This window comes from Lynx canadensis, chromosome A1, assembly GCF_007474595.2.
Source record: "Lynx canadensis isolate LIC74 chromosome A1, mLynCan4.pri.v2, whole genome shotgun sequence".
Classification (NCBI taxonomy): domain Eukaryota; kingdom Metazoa; phylum Chordata; class Mammalia; order Carnivora; family Felidae; genus Lynx; species Lynx canadensis.
In genome coordinates, this window is record NC_044303.2 from 21,896,057 (window position 1) to 21,911,004 (window position 14,948).

Sequence of the window (14,948 nt, forward strand, 5' to 3'; positions counted from 1 at the left end):
GTTTTACTTGAGCTACTGTTGTTCATTTTCTTGAAACCTTACAATACACCGGAATGTAACTCAAACCTAGATTTATTTCAGTGTTGAATTTGACACTTGAGGCATTGTTATTAAATTAGGAAAGGAATAGATATAATGTGCCCATCCTGAATGGTTTCCTACAGTAGACATTGTGTTTTTCTAGTGCATTTTTTGCTACGAGCAGTAATTCATGAGATCAGTGAGTCAGTCAGTGCACAGCTATTTATTATTGGTCATCTACAATATACAAATCAACTATATGTGCATGTAATATCTATCCTTACCTTCTTCCTGAACTCCAGATGCACATATTCTACTGCCAAGGAGACATCTCTACTTAGATAGCAGACATCTCAAAGTTAACATGGTTAGAAACAAACTTCCAGTTTTTTCACTGACCTGTACCTCTTCTAGTTTATTCATCTTAAAAATTGGCACCACCCTCTACCCAATTATTTGGGCCAAAATTTTGGGAGCCGTTCTTGAATCCTTTGTTTCCCTCACCCCAAATTTGTTCCCTGCTCTACCCCACCACCTACAACATCAGCAGGGCCATTGACTCTTCCTACGGACAATATGCGTGATGTGCACACAGGCCTTTCCTGCACTCCTGCTACCCCAGTCCAGGCCACCGTCGTCTCCAGCTGGACTTCTGCTCCTGCTCCTAACTCCCCAGTTCATTTTTCCCTCTTTTATAATAGATTCTCCACAGATACCTAGAGTGATCTTTTTAAAGCGTATATTAGGCCGTGTTCGTGTCTCACTTTAAACTCTCTAAAGGCTTCCTCCCACACTTCAACACCACACTCCTAACCTTAGCCTATAGAGCTGTATGTGATCTGGCCCCTGCCCTTTTCCACTCTTGCCTCAATTCACACCATTCCCTGCGTTTCCCCTACATTCCAGCCACACTGGCCTTACTTTTCTCTAACTCACCAAACTGGTTCTTGCCTTGGAACCTTTGCACAGTTAGTTCCCTTTACCTGGAATGCTTTGCTCCTTCCCTGACTACTCAGTCTAAAGTAAAGTAAATTAAGTTGTTGCACCCTGTAGTATACGTATTTTAATGTCTTCAGTTTCATAGCACTTCTCAGAATGCAAAACTTCTTTTCATTGTTTATAATCTGCCTCTTCCCCCCACTAAATAGTATTCCCACTAAAAAATACGACTTTAGGAAGGCAGTGACCTGTGTACTTACTAATGTAGCCCCAGCATCTGGAACAGTGCCAGACACATCGTAAATTGTCAGTGGGTATTGAATGAACAGTGTTTGAATGGACTGTGACAAATGTTACCTATGCGTCCCTTAACAGCAGTATTGAAATGGTTCTTTTGATACCATTAATATTATTTTATTAATAGGATAACAGAGCTCTCTATTTCCCTCTTGTTTATGCTTTAGATATGAAGCCCCACAGATCGCCTTACGTTGTGGGATTATGCTGAGAGAATGTATCCGACATGAACCACTTGCCAAAATCATCCTCTTTTCTAATCAGTTCCGAGATTTCTTTAAGTATGTGGAGTTGTCAACATTTGATATTGCTTCAGATGCCTTTGCTACTTTTAAGGTAATTTTTTTTTTAATCAGCTAGTTCATTTAGTTTCAGCATTTAGTTAAAGTCAATTGGCCTCCAAAGAGACAGTTTAATTAAAACCCAGAAAAAGCTATTCCTGAGGCCTGAGTATAACCGACTGTGAATTACGACACAAACCGCAAGAGCATCGATAATGCATTCTATTAGACCAGTCTATCACATTGTGGAAAAAAACAACTCAAAATACTTGTCACACACTCATACAGAATGAATTGCAATATATAAATGTAGTATTCTATGCAAAGCATGCTTTCATTTATGTTAAAAACAAAGGGTATAAGCTGTCACTTAAAGTGCACTGAGTACCTCTGGAAGGTTATCAGGGAAGCAGGAACAGTGTTTACCTGCAGGGAAGGGAACTGGGTAGCAAAGGGAGCTGGAGAATGATATCTTTGAACATGAAGGACATCACATTACCTTATCAATGTAATTATAAACTCCCCTACAGTGAAACAAAATACTAAGAAATGATACTTTTTTTCCATAATCATCTATATTCTTATAAACTTATAATCTACTGTTACTTATAGGTAATAAGTTTAATCTTAGTTTTTAAATTAAAAAAATTTTTAATTGTTATAAAATAACATACAACATGAAATTGCCATCTTACCGTTCTTTAGTGCACAGTTCAGTAGTGCTAAGTATATTCATTCATATTATTTGTGCAACTAATATCTATTAGATAACAATGCTCCATTTCCCCCTCCTCCCAGTGTCTGGCAACCACCATCTACTTTTGGTTTCTGAGTTTGACCATCAAAAAGATGTTCAGAGAGCATATTAGAAATAATGTAGCTAATTTGCCTAGAACTTATACATCCAATGAATGATATCACCTTAAAGGTCCTATCTTAGAAAACGATTTCCTTTTTCTTATGATCCTGCCATTATTTAATATATTTTGAAACTGGTATCATTGTCTGTGGCATGTTCATTTTTCAGTAATGTCAAATGTTTATCCTTCGAGGGCAGATAAAGGTTTTGGAAACAGCACAAGGCTATTTGACATTCAGGTTCATGGGTCAAGTGGGTGATCTTGGTAGCTAGCACTGTTTTTGGCTTTGGTAATAATAATGAGATTGATAATAAAAATAAAATTTATTTTTAAAATAAATTTCTAAATAATAGTAAAATAATAAAATAATAAATAATAATAAAAATTCTAAAATAGAGTCTGATTTTCTTCAGCGCATACCAAATTGCCTCTGAAGATGATTTTAAAAGAGGAATTCTGAAAATATTTTAAGCTGACGATGTAACAGCATCATTGACCAAAAACAAAAAAAAAGTCAATTACAAATAGATAAGACTCATTCAAATGTATATATTCAGAATTGTTTCTATAAAAGCATTTTGGGGCGACTGGGTAACTCAGTTGGTTAAGTGACCGACTCTTGATTTCGGCTCAGGTCATGATCTCACAGTTCATGAGATCGAGCCCCATGTCAGCTCCACTCTGATGGCATAGAACCTGCTTGGGATTCTCTCTCTCTCTCTCTCTCTCTCTGCCTCCCTTTCTCCCTCTCCCTCTCTCTGCCCCTCCCTGCCCAGCAATCACTCTATCTCAAAATAAATAAACTTCAAAAAAATAAAATAAAAAGCATTTCAGCAATTTACTTGCTCCATTTACATCATTCCAGATTTACTTCTACATTTTTTAGGATATAAATATATATTTTTACTTAATTGTAATACATGTATGGCTTTTTATTTTTATATATTACCTTAAATACTTATTTTAACAGTATTGACATAGTCCATATACCAATATTTGTAAATACTTTAATCTTATTACTTTATGTAAATGACTTGAAAGTTGTCTAGGACCTGGATGATAAATAGTATCTTTTTTTCTAACATTTATCTATTTATTTCAAGAGGGAGAGAGAGTACACATTAACAGGCAAGGGAGGGGAGAGAGGGAGGAAGAGGTTGGGGCTGAACACTAAGGAGAGTTGCCTGGTGGGTGGAGGAAAGGGTAGCAAGGGCGACAAGCATGGGTGTGTGCTCAGAGTGCTGTCAGACCTGGAGCCTGTTCTGTTTGACAGGCTACTTGGTCTCACCCAGCAAAGCAAAAGTATGGTGGCTACAGATGAACCTCCCAAAGTGTATCTAACAGCACATGGTGAGAGAGGCCTTGATGCATGAAATCTGTTGAATGACATTTAACACAAAAGATGATTCCATTTCTTCCTGGCAAAATGTCTGTGCCTAGATAACTAAGGAGATGTTTTCTATTAATAGCACAGTACCGTTCTTTCCCCCTTTTCTATCTGATGACTCTGCTATCATGGAAACAAAGTTGGCTCCTTTTTTGAAAGACTGTATGTAAGTGAAGCTTCACAAATAATTATAAACAAAGAACAAAGTCTAACGGAGGGAAAAAGTAAATAGAAACGTATGTACTTTTCAAAATTTCCCCAAAGATTTTTCAACGTTTAATAGAATAAACTATATTGATAATGTCTTGCTATCATATGTTCAACCCAATTTAATTTTCAGTACAATTTGGATATCAAAAGTAAATTCATGTTTTAATTTGTACCTCAGCATATTTTCCATTGAACTTAAGTCAAGCGTCTGAAAATCTAAATAAGCATAAAAAGTTTTATAGTATGCTAACAATATTGGAAATGCCAACTTTATGTATTTTTCCAAAATGCTGTGGTTAATATAGTAGAACAGTGACCATAAGTCACTTTTTCTTTTTAGGTAGATGGCTGAGGGGTTTTGGTTGTTTGGTTGGTTTGGTGTTGGTCTGATTTTAATTTGGTTTTATATTTTGTTTTTAACCTCTTAGACTTAGCTTTTTTGTTTTGAGCTCCAACAGCCCTCTGGCTGTTGCCCAGTCTAATCATTAATGTTTTAGCACTGTTTATATTTTTGTGGCAGTGTTGTCTACAAATTGTCCTTTCCCCAAAAGCACACCTAACAATCAGAATTTCTTTCATCCCTCCTTCCAAGAATTGACATGACAGAAGGGGTCTGAATTCCACCTCCCTCTGCCACCTGACTGGCACTATGTCCTTGAGCAAATAGTTAACCTTAGAGTTTCCTTTTCTCATCTGTGAGATGAAGAAAATAATCCCTGCTTTGCAGAGTTGCTGTGAAGATTAGAAATAATGTGTGTAAAGTGCTCTGCATGCTCCTGGGCGCATAGTAAACCCCCCATAAATGGCAGCTGCTGCCTGGCCCATCAACTGCCATGTCCCTGCCATTGAGTGTGTCTCTGTCACTCCACCCCGTGTCTCCCAAGCTGTGCAGAAGTCACTCCCATATCAATATCAGATAATCTTTAGCATAATACCTAGACTATGCAAAGCTTAGTCTTGTCAAAACAGAATTGTGAAGAGGTGGGATGAAAGGGTACACTGTTTCAAATAATATTTAAAATTGTATTTTATTAAAAACATTTTTTTTAACGTTTATTTATTTTTGTGACAGAAAGAAAGACCGTGAGTCGGGGAGGGGCAGAGAGAAAGGGAGACACAGAATCAGAAACAGGCTCCAGGCCCTGAGCTGTATGCATAGAGCCCGAAAGGCAGATGCTGAACCCAACTGAGCCACCCAGGCGCCCCAATAGTTTTTAAAATTTTGAATTATTTAAAATTTGAACTTTATTTTTCTTTGCAACTTTCTGCTTTTTCCTTTTTGGGTAGGATCCTACCTGTCTTATTTTTCCCACTGTTCTATGATCTACAATGATGCAGCAATTATATTTAGTTTTGTATTATATGTATATATGCATGGGTGTATGTATAGACTGTTCATCCAGTTGTGTGCACGTATTTATTATGAACAGAAATTTGAGGGTATAGCTATGAATATACACACACGAGTGTGAGAGAAAGTGTGTGGTGTGTGTGTGTGTGTGTGTGAGAGAGAGAGAGTCATTTACTGGCTGTACCCACCATGTACCTGTGCTAGAGGAATTCTACCCCACCTTATTTTATTTTTCTATTATTGGATATGCAAGTTATTTCAAGTTTTCCCCCCTTGGAATTTGAAGTTGCTGCTACTAACAGGACTCCCTCCTGATGCCTCTGTCTTTGGAGTACCACTAATGCACAGTGAATGGAAACCTTCCCACGCAGCGCGTATCTGCACAGCGCTCTGTCTGCTGCTGTGCAGACCTGTAGCCATGAGAGCACACAGTCCCCATGCTCAAGCCTGCCCACTGTTGTTACAGGCGGATCCAGTGTCTGCGCAGCCCTTTCTAACCAGGGTCAGCTCTGAAAATCATTGATACTCTGAGGAGGTTAGGGAAGCGGGTGTGTGAAAACTAGGGACCCTAAAGAATGTCGTGGGACTACCTTATTCTTCTGGGGGCCCCGGATACAGGAACTCATTTGAATTTTGACCTCAGACAGACCAGGAATGAATTGCTGTGGAGGGGTTTCCCATTTTAAAATTCCAGTTCCAGAACAGCACTGAATGTTCTACTGGGGAAAAAAAAGTACAGCTTTCCACTGATAGGCTCAGTGGTCACTCAAGATATGATGATAAGTAATGAAATGAAATCAACAGCTAGTCTCATTGTTCTTGAACTTGCAAATTACAGTGCAAAATGCTTTAAATATTTTACTTGGTATTAAAATAGAAACAGGTGAGTTTTGCCATTGCTGCTACCTTCCTGTTCTCTGTGAATTTATGTTGTGGATCTTCTATATGCTTTTAGGTAGTTTTAATTAAATGTGTATTAAAGTATAAGAACTTATTTTGGAAAACTTTAAAATTCTTGTTATGTTTTTAATTAAATTCTACATTCTACCTAGACAGGGTATTTAGCCTGTAAGCGTATAAAAGGGATTAGGTGAGGCTTGTTTTCTTTCAACATTAAGGTGAATTAAGGATATAATTTAGGTGTGAGTTGAAGACAGTCAAACGTTCCTTTATGCTTTTGTTCAGTTTTCTGAGAGCTATGCCTGTCATAAGACCAGTCTGCTTGTCTTCAGCTTTGAAAGCGGACATTGTGCTACTTAGTCACCGCAGTCCTTGCACAGCACCTCACAGCCCATCAACCGGGGGCAGGCGGATCCTGGGATGGCACAGTTAAGTGTCATTCTTGTGCTTCTCAGCAGCCTAGGCACCTCCATTTTAAACGTGGTTAAGGAAAAAAAACTAAAGGTTGACATTCCTGAAAATCTTTTAAGTTAACTAATGAGATACAGTTTTAAGATATTCAGAATTCTTTAAAAAAAAAAAAAAAAGCTATCGGGGGCACCTGGGTGGCTCAGTCGGTTAAGCATCTTGACTTTGGCTCAGGTCATGATCTTACAGTTTGTGGGTTCGAGCCCCATGTCGGGTTCTGTGCTGATGGCTCAGAGCCTGGAGCCTGCTTCAGATTCTGTGTCTCCCTCTCTCTGCCCCTACCCCACTCTCACTCTCTCTCTCAAAAATAAATAAGCATTTAAAAAATTAATATATATATAGCTATTAACAATATTTCAAAAAGATCATCATACACTTTATTTGGATTTTATTACATCATAATCACAGGGTAGCCATGGCCTGAAGAAATATACTGTAGACCCCCTCACATAGGTGCCATCTGTTTCACTAAATTATTCCTATCATAAATCTAACAATGATATGAATTAAAACACTTTATTGTTGGGGCGCCTGGGTGGCGCAGTCGGTTAAGCGTCCGACTTCAGCCAGGTCACGATCTCGCGGTCCGTGAGTTCGAGCCCCGCGTCAGGCTCCGGGCTGACTCGGAGCCTGGAGCCTGTTTCCGATTCTGTGTCTCCCTCTCTCTCTGCCCCTCCCCCGTTCATGCTCTGTCTCTCTCTGTCCCAAAAATAAATAAAAAGCGTTGAAAAAAAAAAATTTAAAACACTTTATTGTTTTTAACATGAAACACATTTGCATTTCACATCTTAAACTAAGAATGGAAATAATTTTGTGGTATAAAGAAAATATTCTTCAGAAACTTTTATGTTTCAAGTGACTGGACTTACATAATTCTTAGAAGGAAATACCAGGTTTGTAAAATTTATTAGCTATAATAATTTTATTTCACTTAACTGTTCTTTTTCTAGGATTTACTAACGAGACATAAAGTGTTGGTTGCAGACTTCTTAGAACAAAATTATGACACTGTAAGTAGAAGTCCTTTTTAAGATTTTACCTCTTTCTCTCTTCTCCCCTCTCTCTCCTTCTTAGATCTATGGATACTGGCTCCTATTTATGATCCACAACAGACACCAACCATGGTCCACCATGCGCCCAATTTGTCCATTTACCTGGAAGCCAGGTCATCAGAAAACTGTGGAAAATTGAGGGCTTTCTTATTTTTCACACCTCTTCCTGTTGTATCAGCTCCAAAAAAAGACTGGTACCTGCTCACTTTGATCGTGATTTAAGAGCATCCATGTTGCCCTTATGAGGCAGGTAGGGGCACCTGGGTGGTTCAGTCAGTTGAGCATCTGATTTCAGCTCAGGTCATGATCTCACGGTTTGTGAGTTTGAGCCCCACATTGGGCTCGCCACTGTCAGCGCAGAGCCCACTTCAGATCCTCTGTCCCACCTCTCTGTCCCCCCTGCTCATGTTCTTTCTCAAAAATAAACAAACACTTAAGAAAAGAAGAGGCAGGGGGCGCCTGGGTGGCGCAGTCGGTTAAGCGTCCGACTTCAGCCAGGTCACGATCTCACGGTCTGTGAGTTCGAGCCCCGCGTCAGGCTCTGGGCTGACGGCTCGGAGCCTGGAGCCTGTTTCGGATTCTGTGTCTCCCTCTCTCTCTGCCCCTCCCCCGTTCATGCTCTGTCTCTGTCTGTCCCAAAAATAAATAAAAACGTTGAAAAAAAAAAATTTAAAAAAAAAAAAAAAAAAAAAAAAAAGAAGAGGCAGTAGGTAACCATAAATGGAAGAGCACTCCACCCTCCCTCACTAAAAAATAAATCATTTTACTTGCTTGATAATTAGTTTTACTTACTAGTAGAAATGCCAGTTCCCTTCTCAAATGGTGACTCCAGCCCATCCTTTTGAGATTCAGCTGAAACATGACTTTTCTAGGAAGCTTTTCCTAATCCCACCTGTCCACATGCATGCATGCACAATTCCCCCGCCCCCACTGTTCACGTTGTATTATTATGGAGTGTCTGTACCTTCCTGGCTGGTTCCTGAGCTCCCTGAGAAGCAGGAACCCTGTCTGTCAAACACAGGGTTCAGAGCCTGCTTGCCTGGCTTCAAGACCCAGCTCTGCCTCTTATTAATTGTGTTACTTTGGGTAAGGTAATTTGGGTAATTTTGCGCCTACTGCAAAATGAAGATATTAATAATACCTACCTCATTGGGTTGTTTGTAGGAATTTGTAAAGATTTGGAACAATTTTTTTAGGATAATACCATATTAATCCCTCAGTATTAATTTTTGTCATTATTACTTGTATCCCTAATACCTAACTCAATGCCGTACAATGGTGGTGTTCGATGAGTATTGGATAAATAGATATATCCAAGAACAGCTATGCTTTTGCTAAATACATAAGCAAGAGTAACAGCATGATTAAAGTGAACATGGCACAAACCTAAAAGAGAAATTGTAAATCTTGATCTAGTGTTGGTTCAGATGCTCTAGACCAGTGATGTCCCACTGAAATAAAAGCCACTGTATAGTTTTAAAATTTGTAGTTAGCTACACAAATAGGTAAAAGGAAACACATGACTCTGAAGATACAGAATACCCTCCCTGCCACTTTCTTATAGCTTCACACATCCAAATCACAGAAATTCAACTATGTCTCTTTTATTCATATATTGTTTACATATCTTCCTTTGAGATTAAGAATTAGCAGGGGCGCCTGGGTGGCTTAGTCGGCTAAGTGCCCAATTTTGGCTCAGGTCATGATCTCATGGTCTGTGGGTTGGAGCCCTTCTGTCAGCCCTTCTGTCAGAGCCTGGAGCCTGCCTCAGATTCTGTGTCTCTCTCTGTGCCCCTCCCCCACTCATCCCCCCCCTTCAAAAATAAACATTAAAAAAAATAATTAGCAATGTAATCATGAAGTCAAAATTGATTTTCATATCCTAAAATTATCAAGAAAATATTTGTGGGATCAACTGGAGTACTTAGATCTAAATGCAAAACATGAAGGGAGAATAATTTTTATTGCCAGCAGTATCCAAAAGCTTCTAGACCAAAAGAAAATGGCATATTTTTAAACTAAGGAAATGAGCTATTATTATAGTTTGGTTGATCAGAAACTGCAGATGCTAGATGGAATGTTAGAGACTCATTAGATGTACCTTATAATAAGTGAAAACAAGAGAGCTAAGATAGTTTATTACAAAACCCGTGGTATCAGCTACTGATCTTTTCTATAGAATGAGTGATGTAAATGTGTTGAGTAACACTGCTTTGCATTCAGGACATAGTACATAACAATTTGGGAGACTGTAAACTCATTCTCCTTGATCCCTTATTTACCTAATTTTTTTCTTTGTATCTATAGTCACTTCTTGTGTAATTTGGTAGCTTCACAGACGCTGAGGCTGCTGCACCAACCTGAACACCAGCTCTGAGAGCTCATGCCCCCTCAGATATTTCATACTTCCTGAGTTTCATATTTTTTTGGCAGTAAACCATGAGATGGGAGCACACTGATATATGACTCTAAAATAATGAAACTGGCATCTTGGGGAATGTCATACCTTATACATGTGTTTGAAGTTTCTGGTTACATGTGATTTCACTCATATGTGGAATTTACAAAACAAAGGGAATGAGAAAAGAAAGAAAAATAGAGAGAGACAAACCAAGAAACATACCCTTAATTGTAGAGAACAAACTGATGGTTACCAGAGGGGAGTTAGGTGGGGAAATCGGGGAAATTGGAGTTGGGGATTAAGGAGGGCACCTGTCCTTACGAGCACCGAGTGATGTGTGGAAGTGTTGAATCACTATATTGTACACGTGAAACTAATATAACACTGTATGTTAACTAAATTGAAATTAAAATTTTTTAAAAACTTACCACAAAGTTTGATAAATTTAATGTCCCACAAAATCCTCTTCAGTTTCATGACAGAATAAATTAAATTTACTGTTTAGTACAAACAATAAGCCCTTCATATAAAAGAGTCTAATTATTATGACTTTAATGTGAACTTGATGCTTTCTTTTTAATATTTATTTATTTTTGCAAGAGAGAGAGAGACAGAGGAGAGGGAGGAGGGGCAGAGAGACGGCGGGGGCGGCGGGGGTGGGGTGGAGTGGAGGGGGGTGGTCAGAGGACTGGAAGCAGGCCCTGTGCTGACAGCAGAGAGCCTGATACAGGACTCAGACTCAGGAACCGTGAGATCATGATTTGAGCCGAAGTCAAACACTTAGCTGACTGAGCCACACAGGTACCCCCCAATGTTCTTACTTTCCACTTTCTTAATTCCCGGTTGGTAATTATCATCTGTGTGCACTGCTTGCCCTCATTGCACACGTGCACACACACCTCACCTTCAACCCTCTGAGGACCAGGACTGTTTTCCACCCTCCTCAGCCCCTGGACTCTCCTGCTTCAAGTTCTCTGTTGGGCTCACTCCTCCCACCTCAGTGGTCCCTGAAGCATGTCCTTGCCTGGTGGGAGGTTGACGCTGAGCTTCCCCCACCTGTGGCACTCTATGTGAAACTAAAGGGCCCAGTAGTGGAGAGTAGTTGACAGGCACACTGGGAAATGGGGGCCTCGAACACCAGCATCCTCCAGCTTCTGGGGACAGGGAAGTCCTCCAGAGAGGCCAGCTGGGATTAGATTAGCATGGCCATTGTACAGCAAAAGTTGCCCCGTTTCTCTATGTGTCCGCTATGAACTTGACACTTTGATTCTTTACGGGGTACCAAGTGGAGCTCTAAGTATATTTAATCTTTTCCTAAATTATTCATGCACTCGTAGCTACCAGCAAGGCTACCTGAACAAATGACATGAAATGTGTTATTTTGCTACCCACTTAATAGATGAATTAGATCTTTTATTCAAAAGGGTTTATTTGAGAGGACTCAAATACTCCATTTTTCTACTCAATTTTTAATTTTCAGAACTAAAGTAGTGAAGTACATCTGTTGTTTCACTTGACCTCCGTATCCTGCTGTGTCTTTATGTGTAAAGGATGGTGAACTGGGAACCTCTGGGTGGACAGTGTGATCAGCATGGCGTTCAGCACATTGATGCAGAGCACAGCAGCTGGGCCGTGCTGGCCTAGTGGGCTGGGAATTTACTTTTGAAGCAAGAGAGTAATAAGCAAACCTAAAGCAGAGGAACCACTGCTGGTGTTACACTCTAATATTTGTTTTCTTTTCATTAGATTTTTGAAGACTATGAGAAATTGCTTCAGTCTGAGAATTATGTGACTAAGAGACAATCTTTAAAGGTAATATCAAATTGCTTAAGTTAGTCTGTGTTGGTTGATGTCTTGTTAGTAAATGATGGCCTCTTAGTGGACAAGTACATATGGGAAAAATTAAAGTGTTCCCCCCCCCACTTTATTTTTGTAACTTGAAAAGTATGCTTCATGTTATGACTGTACTTTGTAGCAAAACAATGTTGTGTCCTGCCTCAACTACTTTTTGGAAGTAATAACATAAAAATAGTAAGTGCATGATAAAGTAGAATTTCGTATATTTCAGCTCAGAAAGAAAGTCAAACCTAAGTTAATTTAAATAAAACCACAGTTCTCTCCTAGGGGATATTTTCTGGAGATGAAAAGAAATCACTCTTAGCTTGAAACTAAGATCTGAATTACTATTTATAAGGAAGAAACAGCAAAGTTCTCCTGTAGTTCTTTTTTTTTTTTATGTTTATTTATTATTTTTGAGAGAGAAAAACAGAGTGTGAGCTGGGGAGGGGCAGAGAGAGAGGGAGACACAGAATCCGAAGCAGGCTTCAGGTGCTAAGCTGTCAGCACAGAGCCCAATGCAGGGCTTGAACTCACAAACCCAGGGCTTGAACTCACAAACCGTGAGCTCAAGATCTGAGCCAAAGTCCGATGCTTAACCGCTTAACTGACTGAGCCACGTGGACACCACTTCTGCAGTTCTCTTTCAGTGTATCTTGAAACAGAAACCAAAATGACCGTATTTTTCTTGTACATCTATATAATGTAGACTTCGTAGGGTATTTTTCAGAGAAGGGGGGAAGAAAAGGTGACACTGACAAAATATAACACATCAAATGCAAGATTAAAGTTTGGGGCGCCTGGGTGGCTCAGTCGGTTAAGCGTCCAACTTCGGCTCAGGTCACGATCTCGCGGTCCATGAGTTCGAGCCCCGCGTCAGGCTCTGGGCTGATGGCTCAGAGCCTGGAGCCTGCTTCCGATTCTGTGTCTCCCTCTCTCTCTGCCCCTCCCCCATTCATGCTCTGTCTCTTTCTGTCTCAAAAATAAATAAATGTTAAAAAAAAAATTTTTAAAGTTTCCCTCTAAGTTTGTGACATTACTGGAGAAATTCTGAATATATTTTCAATTGAGAGGGAAGACAACTTTCTACTATGAAATGGTGCTTATAGAACTGAAACGTTATGGGGCTCCTGGGAAGCACTTACCCCCAGATTTGTAACATATTTTTCTAAAGATTTTTTTTTTTAACTGCATTGCATTACTGGGTTTCATTCTCTGAGCATTCTTGTTAGTGTTTTACTACAGGTCATTTTTAGAGGTACCTCCACCATTTAACATGTTCAAATTGTATTTCCAACAAAGATGCTGAAATATGAAACATGCTTATTCTTTAAGAGTTAAAAGAATAATCTTTAATAAAGTGGCTGTAATAAACAGATAAGTGAGAAGACTACATGATCAAGAACACAAAACTGTGCTTTTCTAAAAATTGCCAGTATTACACCAAAACAGACTCTGGAAAGAGGTCAAAAGATGATATCGCTAGCTGGAAAAGAAAGTAAAGTCAATGCTCAATTATCTGCAAATAGCTTTAGTTGGATGAATTATTGGGGGTGATGAGAGGGGTAAAAGGGCACTCCATTTGGCCAACAAATATTTATGTGCTCCTATTCCTGACATTACGGTGACAGCCAAGAACAAAATGAAGTTGCATCTCAATGGACCTTACATTCTGCCAAGGAGAACAGACAATTGATAAATAAACAGATAAATATGTAATTTTCAGGTGATTTTAGAACAGTTATGCAGGGCACAAGGGCAGGAAGTAACGACTGAAGGGATAAAAGTGTGTGTGTGTGTGTGTGTGTGTGTGTGTAAACAGTGGCATTTACTATTGGAGAGTATATCACCTATGAAATACCTGTGCAAGTTTGCTTTCCCTCATGAGGCAGGAAGCCCAGCAGAGTACAGCCGCCATGTAGTCGGTGAGTGGCTTTCCCTCCTTCAGTGAAACCGTGCCTGGAAGCAGCCATTTGGCCAGGAGGAGGTGGGGCTGCCCCTGTGGGAGTGGAACATGAGTTAGAGCTGTGTCCCTACCCTTCAGATCTCACTCAGATATTCCAAAGAATGTTTTTGGCAGATAATAATTGGCTGGTTTTGTCAAGCAGTTTATATGATTTTGGGGCTTACTAAATATCACCTGTATTATGTTTACATGTTGGGATGACAATAGAACAATGTGTTTATTTCTAAATATTGAATACAGTTTTAACTAAAGTGATGACATAAGCCCATTTTGTATCACATTTTTGTCAGTTCATTTTACCCATGATTTTGCCTTAGCTGTGACCTGCCTTCCCCTATATTTGTGCCCTCGCTGCTCCAATGGTACCCATTGATGGAGGGGTCAGTGAGCTATTTTCAGCCAGTCATTCAGCACCTTTTTATTGAGTTTCCCCTTGCATGGAAACCCGTACAAGCTGATCTGTGTAGAAAATATACCATGGTTTCACTGCTCTTTTTCTGGAGCCTGGACTGTTGAGATGGAGCTTCTGACAAAGGCAGTGACATTATGCCATGCTCTCCCAAGTCCAGAAAGCTTGTTAAAGCAGCTGAAGATAAGGCTGCATCCTGTTGGCTTACCTGTGTAGTACCTAAAGAATAGAATTCCCTATTTGCTAAGGCTCCACAACGACAGCCAAAACAGAGGAGCTTCTGCTCTGTATTATAAGAGATCATCGCCCTCGGAGGGAAGTAGAAATTGAATAGGAAACAGAGACAACAGTGCTCTAAGGGGCCAGCATGTAAGAAATAGCTCGTACATTTTCCAAATCCTTCCTCTTTTTAGTGAGAACCTATGAGACCCTGAACCAAAGTAGCAACATTGGTATGAACTAAGGTGATGGGACTAAAGTGGGATCCAGAAAGCTGAGGGTCATAGACTTTAGAGTTTATCTTTGTGCCATTTTCAGCAGTGACAGGAATTCATGATAGAAATTTTTCTG

The 14,948-nt window shown here is 39.6% G+C and overlaps 1 protein-coding gene across 14 annotated transcripts in view; it reads left to right on the forward strand.

Annotated features, from left to right (window-relative positions):
* The window catches only part of CAB39L (calcium binding protein 39 like), a 132,033-nt gene that overhangs the window by 86,385 nt on the left and 30,700 nt on the right, over nt 1–14,948 (forward strand). For all 14 annotated transcript variants that reach the window (XM_030310370.2, XM_032595043.1, XM_032595103.1 and 11 more), the window contains 3 exons: nt 1,425–1,593; nt 7,665–7,724; nt 11,914–11,979. In XM_030310370.2, the coding sequence (XP_030166230.1) occupies nt 1,425–1,593; nt 7,665–7,724; nt 11,914–11,979 (295 nt within the window). The remainder of the gene's footprint in view (nt 1–1,424; nt 1,594–7,664; nt 7,725–11,913; nt 11,980–14,948) is intronic.